The 17,137-nt window shown below is 29.6% G+C and overlaps 3 protein-coding genes across 6 annotated transcripts in view; 1 reads left to right on the top strand and 2 right to left on the bottom strand.

The window, feature by feature from the left end:
• LOC122711723 (tyrosine-protein kinase Btk29A) overlaps positions 1–10,912 on the bottom strand; it is a 159,448-nt gene extending 148,536 nt beyond the window's left edge. For 2 of the 3 annotated variants that reach the window (XM_043930736.1, XM_043930737.1), the window contains exons 1-2: positions 10,661–10,912; positions 7,390–7,575 (exon numbers count right to left, since the gene is read on the bottom strand). In XM_043930736.1, coding sequence (XP_043786671.1) covers positions 7,390–7,575; positions 10,661–10,663 — 189 coding nt within the window. In that variant the 5' untranslated portion in view covers positions 10,664–10,912. Of the gene's footprint in view, positions 1–1,724; positions 1,867–7,389; positions 7,576–10,660 lie in introns of those variants that run through there. The other variant, XM_043930738.1, reaches the window with a different exon arrangement.
• Positions 10,913–11,269: 357 nt separating this feature from the next.
• On the top strand, positions 11,270–13,239 carry LOC122711684 (mediator of RNA polymerase II transcription subunit 7). Of its 2 annotated transcripts, none has more exons than XM_043930691.1 (3): positions 11,270–11,861; positions 11,939–12,091; positions 12,183–13,239. In XM_043930691.1, exons 1-3 carry the CDS (start codon positions 11,532–11,534, stop codon positions 12,351–12,353), a joined length of 654 nt encoding a protein of 217 aa, XP_043786626.1. In that variant the 5' UTR covers positions 11,270–11,531; the 3' UTR covers positions 12,354–13,239. The 2 variants fall into 2 exon arrangements, with proteins under 2 accessions (XP_043786626.1, XP_043786625.1); XM_043930690.1 differs by having other exon boundaries at positions 11,276–11,861; positions 12,153–13,239.
• A 99-nt stretch (positions 13,240–13,338) lies between these two features.
• LOC122711673 (apoptosis inhibitor 5) lies at positions 13,339–16,879 on the bottom strand. Its single transcript, XM_043930675.1, has 9 exons — positions 16,641–16,879; positions 16,235–16,396; positions 15,991–16,156; positions 15,757–15,917; positions 15,486–15,683; positions 15,215–15,406; positions 14,765–15,148; positions 14,528–14,681; positions 13,339–14,401 (listed from the first exon to the last, which is right to left on the bottom strand). Exons 1-9 carry the CDS (start codon positions 16,740–16,742, stop codon positions 14,313–14,315), a joined length of 1,608 nt encoding a protein of 535 aa, XP_043786610.1. The 5' UTR covers positions 16,743–16,879; the 3' UTR covers positions 13,339–14,312.
• Between the last annotated feature and the right edge of the window lie 258 nt (positions 16,880–17,137).

Here is a 17,137-nt window from a genome sequence, read left to right as displayed (position 1 = left end):
TATATTTTAATATTTGACATTAGAGTGGATGTAGTAATGAACTAGGTAAGTGGAGAGTTGTCAGATAGAGAAGGATAATAATTTTGGAAAATTAATTTTCAATGATGGAAATACTTGATATATTTTGTTCTATTATAGGAATATGTTTTCTTAAATTATGGATTTTTTTTTTTTTGAGTAATTGCTATTAGAGAAGAATAAAATAATTTGAAAAATTAATTTTGATTTGAGAGATATCTAAGTATATTTTAATATTTGACATTAGAGTAGATGCAGAAGTGTAATGAACTAGGTAAGTGGAGAGTTGTCAGATAGAGAAGGATAATAATTTTGGATTGGAAAATTAATTTTCAATGATGGAAATACTTGATATATTTCTTTCTACTATAGGAATATGTTTTCTTGAATTATGTTATGGATTTTTTTTTTTTTTTTGAGTAATTGCTATTAGAGAAGAATAAAATAATTTCAAAGATTAATTTTGATTTGGGAGATATCTAAGTATATTTTAATATTTGACATTAGAGTGGATGCAGAAGTATAATGAACTAGTGTAATGAACTAGTGAAGAGTTGTCAGATAGAGAAGGATAATAATTTTGGAAAATTAATTTTCAATGATGGAAATACTTGATATATTTTTTTCTACTATAGAAATATGTTTTTTTGAATTATGTTATGGATTTTTTTTTTTTTGAGTAATTGCTATTAGAGAAGAATAAAATAATTTGAAAGATTAATTTTGATTTGGGAGATATCTAAGTATATTTTAATATTTGACATTAGAGTGGATGCAGAAGTGTAATGAATTAGGTAAGTGGAAAGTTGTCAGATAGAGAAAGATAATAATTTTGGATTGGAAAATTAATTTTCAATGATGGAAATACTCGATATATTTCTTTCTATTATAGGAATGTTTTTTTGAATTATGTTACGTTTGTTTGTATCGATAATAAAAAGAATATAACGTGACGAGATGGAAAGATATTTGACGTCTCGAAGAAGATTCGATAAGAAAAGGATTCTTTTTTTTTTTATCGACTAAATTTTCGTTTCAAACATACGTTTTATATATTTAGAATGTACAACAGCAGCTTGTTAAATTTATGAAACGTAGCGAAATTAATTATAACTATATTGTAATTAATTCACTTTGTTAACAGTTTCTCTACTAGATTTTTTTATCCCTTGTACTCGTTTCACGAATCACGGCACGCTGAAGTCAAATTAAATTCGATAAAATATTTTTAATATTTTAATATTTCAACTTTCTCCAAATTAAATTATTAAAGAAGGAATGATATTCTTCTTTAACGCAAAAAGAGCAGAAGAGAGTGCAAGAAATTTCAACATTTTTAACAATTTTTCATAAAAGCGAAAGACAATAAAAATTATATAAGTTTCGAATTAAAACAATAGAATTTCCTCTCGCGTTCAATCAGATTGAATGAATCTTTTTTAGAGAAATTATCAGTTTTATGAACGCAATTATAAGAAATAGCAATTAAAATCAAAATTCGTTTCATACTTCATATCATCGTATCACTTTGCAATTCGAATATTCATTTAAATATCGAATCGAAAAACCTTCCATTTCTATTTTTATCGATTCAACTCGTTTCTTTAAAAAAAGAAAATTCAACAACTGGATTGCAAACTTAAACATCTTTTCCCCCCAAAAATTAACAAATCAAAAACGAGGGGAAAAACCTGGCCACATCTTACCTCCAACGTCGCACAAGTAAGCCTCCAAGAGTATTCGAGTGTAAAATCACAAGCAGAAGGCACAAGAATCGGCGAAAATTCTCTCCCACGTGGAGAGAAGTCTCTTGACCGACACCTCGTACGAGAATCCTCGAGATGCTCGACCGAATCCTCGATTGACTCCTCTTATATCCTCCTTAACCGAACTTTCCAGAGAACTTGTCTTCGAGTCTATTCCTCCTCCTCCTCCTCGAACGGAGAGAATTAATTAGAAAAACTTGCGATTCCTTCAAATCAGCCTCAACTTAATATACAATATCTTGAATATCCTCCTCCAGAAGTGAAAACACACTTTTCCAATTCTTCAAGCGGATCGTCGGATCGATAAACTTCACCCCAATATTTAATATTTCCCTTCTCTCTCGAAAAAATTTATTCCCTCCTCAAGTAATTCAAGATTTACCTTCGCCGCCACTACACGCTCGAATACCAAAACAACTCGATAATAATCTTCCTTCCTTTCTTCTCTTCCACTTTTATTATTATTATCCTGTCTTTTCAAGTCCGATCGAACTTGTTACTCTCAAAACCAACGATACGTCAGAGATCATTCGTCGTATCGTGCGTCGATCCACCTACTTCGCGGAAGTAAAATGCCTCGTTCGAAGCGGGATTCCTCCTCTCCGCGTGCACGGGAGAGAAAGAGAGAGAAAGGGAGAGGGAGAGATAGGGAGAGAGAGAGAGAGACGTTCTCCGGAGAAATAAGATCGATTGTACGCGGGATTGGACGCGAGAAGAGAGAAGAGGCGGAGGGAGAGAGCGATCCCGATGACGGACACCGACTGAGCCGCGGAGCGCAGCATCAGGAAACTCGCGGGCGGAAGAAAGGATGAAGGGAAGGTGGCGGTTACGGGGCGCCTGCGCCGCCAATTTTACACATGGTCTTCTCGGCCACGTTATATCCTACTCCCCCTCCCTCCTGTAAGCAGCAGCAACCCTTCTACATGGGGCAGGGAGGAGGGTGGGTTAGCAGGTAACGAGCTGCGTGGAGCTACGCAGGTAACTACTATCGTTAACCGTGACCGAGTGGAGAGAGACAGAGAAGAGAGAGAGAGAAAGAGAAAGAAAGGAAAGAGAGAGAGAGAGAGAGAGAGAGAGAGAGAAGAGAAAAAGACAGAGAAGAGAAAAAGACATAGAAGAAAGAAAAAGGAAAAAGACAGAGAGAAAAGAAGAGAAGAAAAAAAAAGAGGAGAGAGAGAGAGAAAAGAGAGAAGAGAGAGGAGACAGAGAAGAGAAGAGAGAGAGAAAGAGAGAAAAAAGAAGAGAGAGAGAGAAAAGAGAGAAGAAAGAGGAGAGAGGAGAGAGAGAAGAGAAGAGAAGAGAGAGGAGAAAGACAGATAGAGAAGAAAGAAAAAGAAAAAGACAGAGAGAGAAGAAAAGAGAAAAGAGAGAGAGGAGAAAGACAGATAGAGAAGAAAGAAAAAGAAAAAAGACAGAGAGAGAAGAAAAGAGAAAAGAAGAGAAGAAAAGAGAAGAGGAGAGAGAGAAAGAGAGAGAAGAGAAGAGGAGAGAGGAGGAGACGGAGAGAGATAGAGAAGAAAAAGAGAGAGAAAAAAGAAAGAGAAGAGAAAAGAGACAGAGAGACAAAGAAGAGACAGATAGAGAAGAGAAGAGAAGAGAAGAAAGAGAAAGGAAAGAGACAGAGAGAGAAGAGAGAGAAAAGAAAGAGACAGAGAGAGAAGAGAAGAGAGAGAGAGAAAGGGAGAGAGAAGGATAGGTTCTATTTAAGGGATGGGATTGAATGTTGTGGTTGGTGGACTGAGGGTGTTTTGAGCGAGGAGAATTAGATTTTATTAGGGAGTGTTGTTTGGGAGTGGGAATGGGAGGAAGGAGTGAGGAGAAAAGAAGAGGAGAGCGAGAAGAAATGGGGAGGGAAGACTTTTGATAAAATTAAGATTTTTGAGAAAATGAATGGAGGGAAAGATTGGATAAGTTGTAAATATCGTTGGGAATGGATTGGGAGAAGAAGAAGAAATGGAGAAAAAGAGAATATAATGTAAATAAATAAATTAAGATTATAAGATTGGATTGCCAGATTGAAACTTAAATAAGGATAAGAATAAAGATACTTAAATACTCGAGGAATACTTGAGGAATGGAATAAAAATGTAGGGAAAGGATTTGAAAAAGGATTTCCATCCTCGTTATTCCCATGTTCGCTCTATATTCGTAAAAAAAAAAAAAAGAAAAAAAAAATATCCAATTTAATTAAATTAATAATAATATAACGTTATATAAGTTGTATAAGTTATATAAACAATCTTATTTGATTGCCTTCTATTTGCAGGCCACCCCTACAAAAAGAAAGATAAATATTTAAAGAAAAAAATATCGAATAAATAAATAAATAAAGAAAATAATAATATTCAAACATAGAATAAGAAGAAAGGAGTTTGTGTATCCTCTGATCGCAGTAGTTGGAAAAGGTTGCTTTTGCCAGTTATATCTATAAATGGTCAGGCCACTGCAATCGAATAGGTCGAGTGTCCAGTGGCCGATTGCGCTGATCTTTCGGTTTGTAATTTATTGCAGGGAATTGGAAACGGTTTCGTGGATGTTTGCATCCTATCAGCTTTCTGGATTACGTAAGCTTGCTTATGCGAATGCTTCGAGCCTCCAACAATCCAATGTATTTGATTCAGGTTCACAAGAAAACTAGAAAATCGAAACATTGACTTTAATTGTTGTATCGTCACATTGATTAAGATACATTTGATACGTATAATGAAATAATTTTCCACGTTGCTCAATGTTCATTTGTGGAAAAATACTTTCTGGAGTGTTAAGTAATATTTCAAAGTGAAACTTAGTGAGAATTATTTTTTTTTTTTTTTTTTTGAAAAAATCGTCGTTGAAAATGAAAGTCCAACGAACGAAGAAAAATATTATTTATCGTTAAGAATATTCTTGAGAATAAAACTTCCAAGAATTATTCTCCACAGTTATTTTTTGTTATTCGATATCGGATAGATAGTGAAAGTTATTCCAGAGAATTCTATTTTTAAATATATTCGTATTTTAATTTGAGGATTAAGAGGAATACTTTTTTTTTTTTTTTTGAAGAACATCCAAATTAACAAAGTTTCTTTCAACAAGATACAATACACGATATACATATATTCTCTTTCACAATTAAGAATTACTTTTACTAATTAATCAATCAATCATTAAAAAGAAAAAAAAAAGGGAATGATTAAAAAAGAGAAGAATTAATACATCAGTATTTTCTATCCCACGCTGTTTTATTTACATTATATACGAGATGTATAAAAAGGAACGTTGAAAATATATAATTTGATACGAAGAAAAAAAAAAAAAAGGATTCTGTGAATATTTTTACGTTTCATGGCACGTTTTAAAAAACGTATATTAATAAATTATTACAAAAGTATGTTTTACGATCGAACGAAAAAAGATATCGAAGATAATTAAGCGAAGAAACAAGGAATAATAGGCAGTTTTTTTATCGGCAAGGCAGAAATAATATGATGAGTCTAGCGCTATCCGTGGCGCTAGTGGTGCTTGTCAACCGCAAGCTAATGTGTATGGAGCAATTGGCCCTGATTCGAGACGAATTAACAAGCTCAGCGTTTTCGTTCCCTTCATTTTCATACGCGTTTCCTTTTCAAAATTCTATTTCCCTACTTTCAAAATTATATTAATAAATCGTTCCACGCCAGCCATTTTCTACGATCGAACGAGCAACGTACGATAATCGTTCGATTGGAAACAATAATATTGAAATGGAAGTCGGTATTCAGAGCTGGTGATTTTCAATCATTATCAATTCTCGCGTGAATTGTAATCCCGGCCCTGACCGATGATGTTCCTCGATGGTTAATTATCGATTTCGATGGCCTCTTAGTGCGCCTCCACGCCCTCCCCCCTTCCCCCGGTGAACTTCAAATTCTGCCGAATTGTTGCAAATAAACGAAACGAGCGAAATACGAAAGATAAAGGAATTGCTAATGATTGATTCGTTTCATTGCGCCTTTAATCCCACTTTTCGACACGCTATTTGGTATATTATAACCTTTCCATTTATACTTATCGCGTGATCTTTCCCCAGAAATCCACTAGAAACAACTCTAGCGTCCCCTAGAATTTCTCTATTTTTAATACGATAATATTTATTCGTGTAGAAATAATTTAGAATCCCTGATAAATCGTGTAATAATCAATTTTAGAAATTGACCGAAAGAATCATTGAATTCCAAGGAACAAAATTACTGGAAACGGAGAAAATTATATTCGAAGAAAGAGCATCGGAAAAAAAAGAAATGAAAAGATCAGAACGCAAAAACACCGAAGAGGAGATCTTTCATCCTTAAAACTAAAATCAAAATACTAAGATCGCTAGGTTTTCCTTTTTAGAACGCGGAATGCCATCCAATCTAAGTCACATTCAGCTTTTTTTCCACCGGTTTAAAGACACCTTTGCCCGCCACCTCGCCCCTTTCGCCCCACAAAGCCATCGTTTTCAACGAGCGTTAAACACCGAACTCGCTCGATTCTCGTCCCTCGTTTTTTTGAATCGTCGTCGAACGAGCTCGACGGAAATTCTATGGAGGATCTGGTTCGCGTATCTGGTCGATCTCGAGGCAATTATCGAATCAGGAATCGTGTCGTCGAATACGTTTCTTTTCGATGACAATTACATCGATACGAGATTCATACGAGTTTTATTTTATTTTTTCTTTTTCTTCTCTCTCTCTCTCTCTCTCTCTCTCTCTCTCTCTCTCTAGAGAAAAGTTTGAGGAAAGAAACGTGATTTCAAGAGGGACAATCGAGAAGAACTAGGCCAAAAGAGGAGGTTGCAAACAGGGTTAGGTGAATCAAATTGAAAGGCAAATTATTTAAATCTATCAGAGAATCGATCTACCAAATCATTGAATCTACTTTGGTCGATGAAAATCTAATCTCTAGATCGTGTTGTGGGAATTTTTTTAGGGATAGGAAGGAAGAAAGTTACGATACATTTTATACGTATTTCAAATACTTTGAAATATTTTGTTCTAAACAAAATTGTAATATTTGATGTAAATTGTGAATTGTATAAAAATTCAATATCTTCTTAATATAACAGTTTCCTTATCACACATTTGCCTTTCAAACAAATAAGATAATTTTGAAACGCCGCATCGAAGTGTCAAATTGATCAACTGCTAATTCAATTTATCTTCTATTTTTTCAATAATCATCTCTCTATTTATAATACAATCGATATAATAAATTTCCTCTTCCCAAGAATACGCAAGAATAGAAGAACAGAAAAATATCGAAAGATCAATTATTATACTAAACTTTTCCTCGAACGTTTTCTTTGATCCAATTTCATCCACCCTGATTTATCGAACTGTATAACTTACAGAGAGAAATTTTACGCACAGAGAAATTTTTTATCCTTAAAACCAGCTTCGATTATCGGTTTATTTACAAAAAGAAAAACCTTTTTCTGGAACCACTAATGGAACCAACTTTTTTTCAGATCCGTAATAGGGTAATGGGAGGAGAGGGAGGGGAGGAGAGGAGTAATGGAAAGGAAAATAAAAACAGGGAGTGGATAAAATGCGACGGGCTAGAAATTGCAAAAAGAAAAAAAAAAAAAAGAAGGTAGAATACTCACCTCTCCATCGCCGTCGTAGTATACGAGATAGCGCCTCGTCAAAACGAACCAACGTTGTTTGTAATTGACAGGAGTGAAACGTTTCTTGTTCTGAGAACGTTTCACCATGAACCCCTGTCTCACCACATCCCCGCTTTTTGGCTCCACCTTCCCATCTTTCCCCGCCATACCAGATGGAGGGCCACCCTGAAAAACAAGGTTTCGATTATTATGATAATATAAACAAAAGAAATAGAAAAATAATTATTATATACGATTTGTGAGTATATAATTTATCGAGTGACAATGTTAGAAATTTAAATTGTTAAATATTTTAGAGATAGAAGAAATTTTTTTATCCTAAATTGAACTTTTAATATTAGATCTCGTTTAATCCTAGGAATGCTAAAAGTTTAAAACTTTAATCTGTTAGAAATTTTTAATTTGTAGAAAATATCGCGCATTTAATATTAAACGAATATTCATTTATTTGAAAGGAGTTTAATGAATTAATTGACGATTAAGGAATCGAAGTGTGATTATGGTTGATGAAGTAATGAAGATTTATTGTATAAAGGCATTTACTTCGTTCGATAGAAACGAAGGTAAATTCTTCATTTCTATCAAACAAGCTGCAGCACTTCGCAGAAACTCAAAGTTTCTATAACGTTAACTTAGACGAAGACCAATTAAGCGAGTTCCGCAATGAACTTTCAATTATCTCGATGGTTCGAATTTCAGACAAGCAGTCTGGATACTTTTCGGATAAGTATCGATTAATTTTTTGCTCCTAAAAATTTAAACGAACGTAATTTAAAATAATTTGAGACGGGATATATTTAAAAAAGTAAAATATTCAGATCATAATACGTTTAAAATATGGAAACACAACGTGAAGAAAAATTTTAAAATCCTGTGAGCCAAATATAGATAAAAGTTTTACGGGATTCTAGACCTCCATTAAAGCCAGCATGACTCGACCACGAAGAATTTCCATTCAAAATAGAGAGTCAGAGAATCAGGCTAAAAATCTTCGACCACGTTCTCACGAGACGAACTTAGCCTTTAGCTTCTCGTTGTAACAAAACTTAAAAATCAGACAACTTTTCTTCATTTCAATCTATATAAAATGAATAAAATATTTTTTTATTTTTATTTTTCTTTAAAATAATTTTTATTTTTTACTTTTTTTTTTATTTACATTAATAATAATAAAACGATATTACTAAATTCATTCGTGTAATTTGATATCGGAATAAAAAGTTTCTTTGTAGCATATCTTCATTTCAAATATTTTTTCAAAAAGGTATCCATTTACAAATAAAAATCGATGGAAGTTGTATCGTGCTTATATCGATAATCAAACAAATGATTTCTTTTGGACATATACGGAGAAAAACAGAAAATGTGTTTAAAATAAAACAGAGATGCAGCCTAAATAAATAGCGTAAACAGTGGCTAAACACATACCACTGTTCGAAGCGAGACGCATGTAATACACGCATTTGTCGATCGCGCACGCGCACGCGCAGAAAGTTAGATTCGCGCGTATTTGCATGTGAGTGTCAGTTCCGGTCGAGTACCTCTGGTAGGATTAAATTTTTTTTTGCTATATTTTATATCACTATTATATTATATTACAAAGTAATTAATATTATCTATCAAGATAATTATTAACAAATTATTTATTAATCAGTTAACAAATTCTTTTTAGATTGAATTTTTTATAAAAAAAATTTAAAATTGGTTTGACGTTAATCAATTGGAATAAAATTTTAATTAAAATATGATTAATATGATTTTTACATTATATTTCTTAATATAAATATTGTATGTTGTTTTCCAAATTTCATATTAATTTATGATAAAAAAAAAGAGAGTATAATTTTTTTAAAATAGATTGTAATGACAATATAAAACTGGTTATAATGATTCGACAAAGCATTTATTAACATGAATGTACGACACCAAGTACTCGAGCACTCAACTGCCCAGTAAATATCTACTTCCACTGAATTTCTTTTGTAACTCATGTCTCCGAAATTTTAAAGGTCCGCCTAAACCGCGACGTCTTTTGAATTTCCGCCCGTCTCATACTTTCCGTTTACTTCTTGGAAATGGAAGAGAAAAGAAAGAAGCGATACACTGAACAAAACTAAAGACAAATTCATTAAATTTTAAGAGAACTTTCAATTGAAAAAAATTCATTTTAACGCATTTAAATGACATCCGATTTTTGAAATGTTTTTTGAATATAGAAAAATTATTTTTTGTGAATACACGAAATAAAATAAAAAGATAAAGCAATTCTATCATGAATCAATATATTGGGATTTAATCTTTTAATCGTGCATATTGATATTGAAGCATTATTTAATTTATTTATTATTTTATTATAAAATATAAAAAATTATAAAAGAAAAAAAAAGATATATAACAAGTAAAAAAATCGAGTTGTAATAAAAATATAATTATGATATATTAATCTATTATAATATAATTTAATATAATATGTATATATATTATAAATTCTGTAAATATAAAATTATAAAAATTTAAATAAACAAAATATAATTCGATATATATAAAAAATCAAATATATTTATTAATAAGTTTGTTTATATATTTTATAATTAAAATAAATTTCGGCCATTTTAATTATTCGTTTACTCTATCGTTTTATAACGATTCTCAAATGTATATTATTTTTGAAAAAAAAAAACAATTTTATGAACAAAACTCGTTCATTTTCTAATATAAATTATAGAAAATGATTTTATAATATTCATCTAAAATTTTTAATTTTCTTTATTCTTTATAAATTAATAGGAATTAATCTTTTAAAAATTATATTTATTATATATATTAAATATTATATATATTTTATATAATATTTAAAAAAAACTTTATCTTTATCTTAACTTATTTTTTTTTAAGACTAGAATAATCTGTTACATATATGATTTTTTAAATATTAAACTGATACTACTTATATGAGCCACCCTGTATACACATTGTGCATAAACTCTGAATCAAATTCTATTCTTTGTTTTGATCGTAGTTTAGGATTTTTCGAAAAATTTATATTAGTTTATAAATGTTTGATTATAAGAGAAAACAATCACACAAAGGTATTCTCCTTGAAATTATGAGACATAACAGAACAGTGAGATCAACGACAACGCGATAGTTTGTGGTTATCCTGACACTCGACTATATGAATATTTCTATGTGAAAGTTTAGTTGCAATAACATTGATTTATATAAAATTTATAACAGAAAATCAACTTACCATGCACTAGAGTACTGCTACCACCTCACAATTTCAATACTTGTCAGAAACATGACCGGTGCCCAAACAAAGAATTCACGTGGAACGAACGCATACACACACCGACAATCTGTCAAACGAAGACGTTGGAAATTCACAAGATAGCAGGAAATACCTCACTACGTTAGTAAAGCATTTATCCGAAATATCATCACACCATGAGAAGGATTTTTTAACCAAAAAACAAACAATATCCATACGTTCACTCTTTTGTTTTGCTACTTAAACAACGAAAATCCCCAATCTGAGTTCGACGTCCTGCTGGCATTAACGTATTAACTGGCCAACAGAGAATACCTGTTGACTCATTTTAAAAAAACAAAATGGCGGATTTGAAGGCTACGTTATATGTTGTTTTGTTTTAATTATACATTTATTTAACTTTTATTAATTCGTGCTGAAAATTTTGCAAAAAGTGCATAAATATTTTGATTAATATGATATTTGCAAAAAAAAAGTATTAATAAAAAAATATGTTGAATTGTGAAATTACATTAATGTAACCTAAAATAAAATATTAATATATTAGTGTGAAACTAGATTTTGTAGTTTAATTTTGTAATTTGTAAATATAGTTTTTGTAATATTATTATAAATTATTGTTTTTTATATTATAAATATTAAATAAACGGAAAATAAATTGTGTAAAAAAAAAAAATGGCGACTACGCGCGAAATTATAGACATGCGCACTGACGTTAATATTCCAATCAGTTTGACAACAGTCAAGTTCTTCTAGATGAATTTAACCTCCTACATATTTATATTGAAAAACTTCTATTTTAAGTGAAATTATTCCTTATTTTTTATTGAATCGATATTACACATTAAAAATGGCAGCACCAGAGGCAATACAAGTCAGTTCTCTTCCTCTACCTCCAGTTCAGTATATTAATTTGTATACAGACGAAAATGTTCGTCGAGGCAGAGCACCAAGACCACCACCGCCAATACACGATACTTATTCGATGTTTGGAAATGTATTTAACGCAGATGATACAATTATTAGACCTCTCGAAGCTCAAGGAATTAAAAGGTTATATCCTCAGCATTTTGATCGACGACGAGAGTTGAAAAAATTGAACCACTCATTGCTTGTTAATTTTTTGGATCTAATAGATTTGCTCGTACAGTGTCCTGATAGTCCAAGACGTGCAGAAAAAGTATTATAATATATTATAATATATCATTTTAGCATTTTAGCAAAACAAATAGTCAATGTTTATGTTATTGTTTACAGGTGGAAGATCTTAGTTTATTATTTATTCACATTCATCACTTATTAAATGAATTCAGGCCACATCAAGCAAGAGAAACATTAAGAGTAATGATGGAATTGCAACGTAGACAGCGTATAGAAACAGCACTTAGATTTCAGAAACATTTAGAAAAGGTATGACTTTTAATTAATATTGGCACAATGTGCATTTCAAATTATAATAATTTTTTTATAGGTACAAGAAATTTTACAACATGCATTGCAGATGTTACCAGATACTTCAGAATTGGATTCTAAATTAGCAATAAATACAGATGCTATGGAATCTGTTGATAATTTAGGTTCTGAACAACAAACTCCAGATCCATGTAATCCATGTGATCGTATTATGTGCAAAACAATAGATGATATGATTTCAACGAATGGATTATATTGAAATTTCTTTTTTAAGGACATACTGTAAAAATTATTGTAATTATAATTGTAAGATATATTGTAATAATAATTCTAGAAGTGTAGTATATTTATTAAACAACAGGTACAAATATTCTATACAATTTATCTGCTTCATTACATATATTAAAAAGACAATATAATTTAAATCAATAGCTTTTATTCTTCTAATAATATTGCAATAAATTTACTAAAGTAATGCTTACATATTTGAAATCATAATAAACAAAAATAATATTTTTAAAATGTTACAATATATTAATACATACAAGTAAATTTTTATATAATTACGTAATTGACAAATTACAAAACATTTGTATTAAATATTAATTAAAACACATAAATATTCGATAATTGTAAATTTTTCACAAATAGTTTAATTAACTGTGTAATAACACTCGATATTGGGCATAAAAAATACAACATATATTATGCAATATTATTATTTATTAAATTAAATGATAATATATTCATGAATTATTATTATATTATTATTAGCATTACACAATTTTTATTCAATGGTGGATAGGAAAAGGACACAATATGTTTTTAAACTCACCTTACAAAACAGCTACCATGAATATACAAATAAAAGATAATATACAACCATGCCTCAATTCCTGAAAAGAATAAAGTTATAATCTTTCCTTATTGAACTTCCTCCTTGATCTGGTAATCTGTAATCAAAAAATGATTATTTTTGCTCTGCTTTGCTATCCATTCAACAAGAATCACATACAGCATCTGCAAAATAAAAAGTATGCAATAAAAATTATATCTTTACTTCTATATAATCAAAGAAACTTTTTGACTTGTATTATATTTTTCATTTATATTTAATAAAAGATTTTAATAATTTTATATTGCTTTTATACTTAAATCAATTATTTTAATAAAAAAAATTATTTATTTAATTGATAAAAAAGCTAAATATTTTATACTGTAGAATAGAAATAGTAAATAAAAAATATGTATAGTTATAAATATAACTAATATAATTTGAGAAATTGAAAACAAAAAGTCTCTTTAAGTTTCTTTGATTTTATTATATTTTCAAAAGATGTTCCATTTGGCGTTTCTTCAATTATTCCAATCGTCGCTTTCCTGTTGACAAAAGAAATAAAAAATGTTATCTAGAAAGAGGAATAGGAAGAACTAGGAAATACAGGAATACATTTTGATACTATTTTAACATCTAGAGTTGTTGTGGAAGAAAGAAATTGTCTGTCTTTTGCAAATACGTGTAACACCAGTGTCCATGTCATAGCACAAACCGGTCATTGTACAGTATGAATTTTTAAATATTCTCTATATGAAATTTTTGGTTCTGATATTTGATAATTCTTCATTTCAAATGATTCACATACTGTGTCCTTGCACCATTTTCTCGTCATTATTTTATTTGTTGTATTGCCTGTTAAAGTACCTGATTAATAGTTTCATAATAAACACTTCTTGAAGTTCATGATGTCATCTTGCTCACTTCTTCCCACGTATTTATTCACTTTTTCCAAACTCAAGTTTCTCCAAATTGTATTTTTCATTTGTTTAACAATAAAAAAATTGTCATAACACAATTAGTATATTATTTTCACACCAATCTTCTCTTCTTTAAATATCAATATTTCATTATGACAATTGTCAGTAATTACCACTGTGTTCAGTGAATTATTGATCCTTATAATTTTGTGTTTGAAACTTGTATGTATGGTGTGTATTTAAAGCTTTCACAAGAAAACACTTTCTTTACACTAAGATTTCAACAAAAGATCAAACAAAAAAGTTGTATTTCCTTTGTCACTTTTTTTAAAAAGCACTTTCTGTAAATAATCACTTTTACATTCTTCATTTTTATATGTACATTTTACAGGCCTGATATAGTTTTTATATTATTGCAGCTTTTACCATTTCATGCTTTTTAAAAATTTAAATAATCAGAGAGTTAGTAAAAATTTTTTCTCCACGTTCCACGACCTCGCGGTCTATAACCACCTCGACCACCTGACCTATTTCCTCTAAATCTACCTCGACCTATATTAAAGTGAAAGAAATAATAATAAATAATAAAATGAAAGAAAATTCTTTTTTTATATTCTTTTTCTTATGATCTTTAACTAATATTTTGGAAAATAATAATGTTTCTTTTTATTAAATTACCATAATTTGATGATATGTTTGAACTATATTTTCCACTAGGAGGAGTATATAATTCCCTTTTACTTTTATCCTCTTTACTTCGTTTATTAGAATTGCTGTCATTTCCAAATGTAATTGGTGTATGTCTCTTTTGAGCAGATGAATGCTTTTCATTCTAGAATAATGATAAAAAAAAAAATTAAGATATTTAATAAAATATATTTTTAAAAAAAAAATTAGAACTAATTTAATATGTACCTTCTTATCATTAGCTGTTGTTTTCCATGAAAGATGTATAACACTTTTAAAACTGGGTGGTGAATGAAATAAATCTTTGATTAAAGTATTAATATTATTTGTTGTTTTCAAAGCAACAACTTTTAATTGATTCTCCTCTGACTTCAATTCTTCTTCTGATTTTCCACTAATTGCCTCTCGTAATTTTTTTATATAACCTTGAATACCACGTGCAAAATACTGTAATCTTAATCTAAATTCCTTAAGCTGCTCTGGATCTTTCATTAAAAATTCTGGTGTTTGCTTGCATAATTTATGAAAAGCATACATGAGACATTCAACATGACTAAACTGTAATTGTGGTACTTCCGTTATTTCTGTGACTGGAGGTAGTGGCATATATGTCTAAAAATATTAAAATATTATTAATATTCTCTAAATAAAATATACATTTTCAATGATATTACTTACAATAAGAGTATTATAAAGTTGTTGTACTTTTTCTTCTGGCTTATCAATTGTGCCACAAAATACAGCTAATTCAGCAAGAAGTTTTAATAACTCCAATTGTATATCTCTTCCATCAGGTGAAGTAATTAAAGAAAGATGCGGTAAAACTTGTATACAAATATAAGAAACAAAACGTGATGAATCTATTTGAGACTAAAAAGTAAATACATTATTGTAAATTTCATAAATAAACACAAAATGACTTTTAAAAATTCGATTAGATTATATTTACACTAAAGAATGGAAGTGCATGTTTAATACATTGTACAAGTCTATTCCACTGTTCAACATTAGTATGTTTGAATGGTTCAGACAATTCAGCTTGTTCAACTGTAATATCTACTAATTCTTGCTGTCCACTAATTGTTGTACCTAATCTGGTCCATGCAAGAACTTCCATAATACTGTGAAATTCATCAGCAGTAACATCCTAAATATGAAAGTATTACAAAAATTATATAAATTAAAAAAATTATATAATTATAATTATAAAAAAATCATACTTGTAACACTTTTTTGCATTCTGAAATTAAAAGATCTTCTGGTTCTTTAGTAATAATATCATGACCTATTGCTTTTAATTTTGTTGCTAGGAACTTAATGCAACGCTCACGTGTTCCATCATCACCATTAATAATCTGACTAAAAAATCCACTTATTGTACCTAAAGAAAAAAATAATGAAATGCAGTTAACATTTCAAAAGTCTAATAATAAATGATTATATATTAATAATACCTCTTGGATCTGTCTTCATAAGAGACATAACACTATTATGAACTACAGCTAATTCAGATGGATCTTCAGCTTGAAGTAATTGAGCTAAAATATCTGCAATTCTAGCTGTATGTTCCTTATTATCTTTACATAACGCAGGTAAATCTTTAATTGCTTGTTTCCTGATCTAAAAATAAATTATAAAATTTTATATTTTTTACATATACATTATATATTAATATTATAAATAATAAAAAATATATACAGCCATATCCTCATCTTCACAAAGATCTAAATGGGCATCTATAGCCTGATCAGCCAATTTTGGGAAATATTTAAAAAACCTTGCAATGAATTGTGATGCTAATCGTTTTTCTTTAGGTGATCCTTTCACTGCTGTTAGAATCTCTAAATATTCTTTTTCATGCTGTAATGTTCAAATAAAAATTTAATAATATTTACTATTTCTTCTGATTAATTATTTATGTACAATTGAATCACTTCCATGATATCAAGAATACCATTCAATGAATTTGAAATTAATAAAATATTTGCAAATATTAAAAATACAAAAAAATAAAATATGTATTTTATGCTTATAAATACAAAAAATTATAAAAGATAGAAATGAGTAAATGTGGTTATTCAATATAACCAAGTTTGTAGACTACCTCGGCTAATTTATCTTTGGCATCAGCCAAAATGCCAAAATTTTTGTATAATTTTTCGATACTGTCCATACTCATGATAAAATTATTATCGAATTTCCACATCTAAAGACACAAAACATATAAATACGATTTTACACTCAAAAATAGGTAATCTAGCCGGCCATGCACCACGCCAAGAAACGACAAAGATGGCAGCCGTTCCATATACATATATATATAACCAAAGTATGAAAGGACGGGCATTCATGGTGGCGTTCAAGTCGAAAATTACATATGTATGCGATAAATATTATCAAAATTACTACGTTGATTAAATATTTATATAAAATTTCTTGGAAGTTTTTTCATTTTCTCAGAACATTTTCTTGAAAAAAATTTCTTGAAAAAAATTCTTGAAAGTTTTTTCATTTTCTGAAACTGAGAATGTAATAATATATTATTATGAAATTTAAAAAAAATCTCATGATACCATATTTAATGCTACAACCTAAAATACA

The sequence above is a fragment of the Apis laboriosa genome, unplaced genomic scaffold (genome assembly GCF_014066325.1).
Source record: "Apis laboriosa isolate Shangri-la unplaced genomic scaffold, ASM1406632v1 scaffold17_cov146, whole genome shotgun sequence".
In the NCBI taxonomy this organism is placed as follows: domain Eukaryota; kingdom Metazoa; phylum Arthropoda; class Insecta; order Hymenoptera; family Apidae; genus Apis; species Apis laboriosa.
Note: the sequence above shows the minus strand (reverse complement) of the source record. Positions and strands in the feature narration are given on the sequence as shown.

What these genes read in the sequence shown, in the direction of transcription:
- LOC122711684 (XM_043930690.1), top strand. Translation starts at nt 11,532, where the DNA reads ATGGCAGCACCAGAGGCAATACAAGTCAGTTCTCTTCCTCTACCTCCA. An exon ending in GTCCAAGACGTGCAGAAAAA is followed by an intron (nt 11,862 to 11,938) that starts GTATTATAATAT and finishes TATTGTTTACAG; the next exon opens with GTGGAAGATCTTAGTTTATT. An exon ending in TTCAGAAACATTTAGAAAAG is followed by an intron (nt 12,092 to 12,152) that starts GTATGACTTTTA and finishes ATTTTTTTATAG; the next exon opens with GTACAAGAAATTTTACAACA.
- LOC122711673 (XM_043930675.1), bottom strand. Translation starts at nt 16,742, where the DNA reads ATGTGGAAATTCGATAATAATTTTATCATGAGTATGGACAGTATCGAA. An exon ending in GTGAAGATGAGGATATGGCT is followed by an intron (nt 16,157 to 16,234) that starts GTATATATTTTT and finishes ATTTATTTTTAG; the next exon opens with ATCAGGAAACAAGCAATTAA. An exon ending in AACTTTATAATACTCTTATT is followed by an intron (nt 15,149 to 15,214) that starts GTAAGTAATATC and finishes TAATATTTTTAG; the next exon opens with ACATATATGCCACTACCTCC.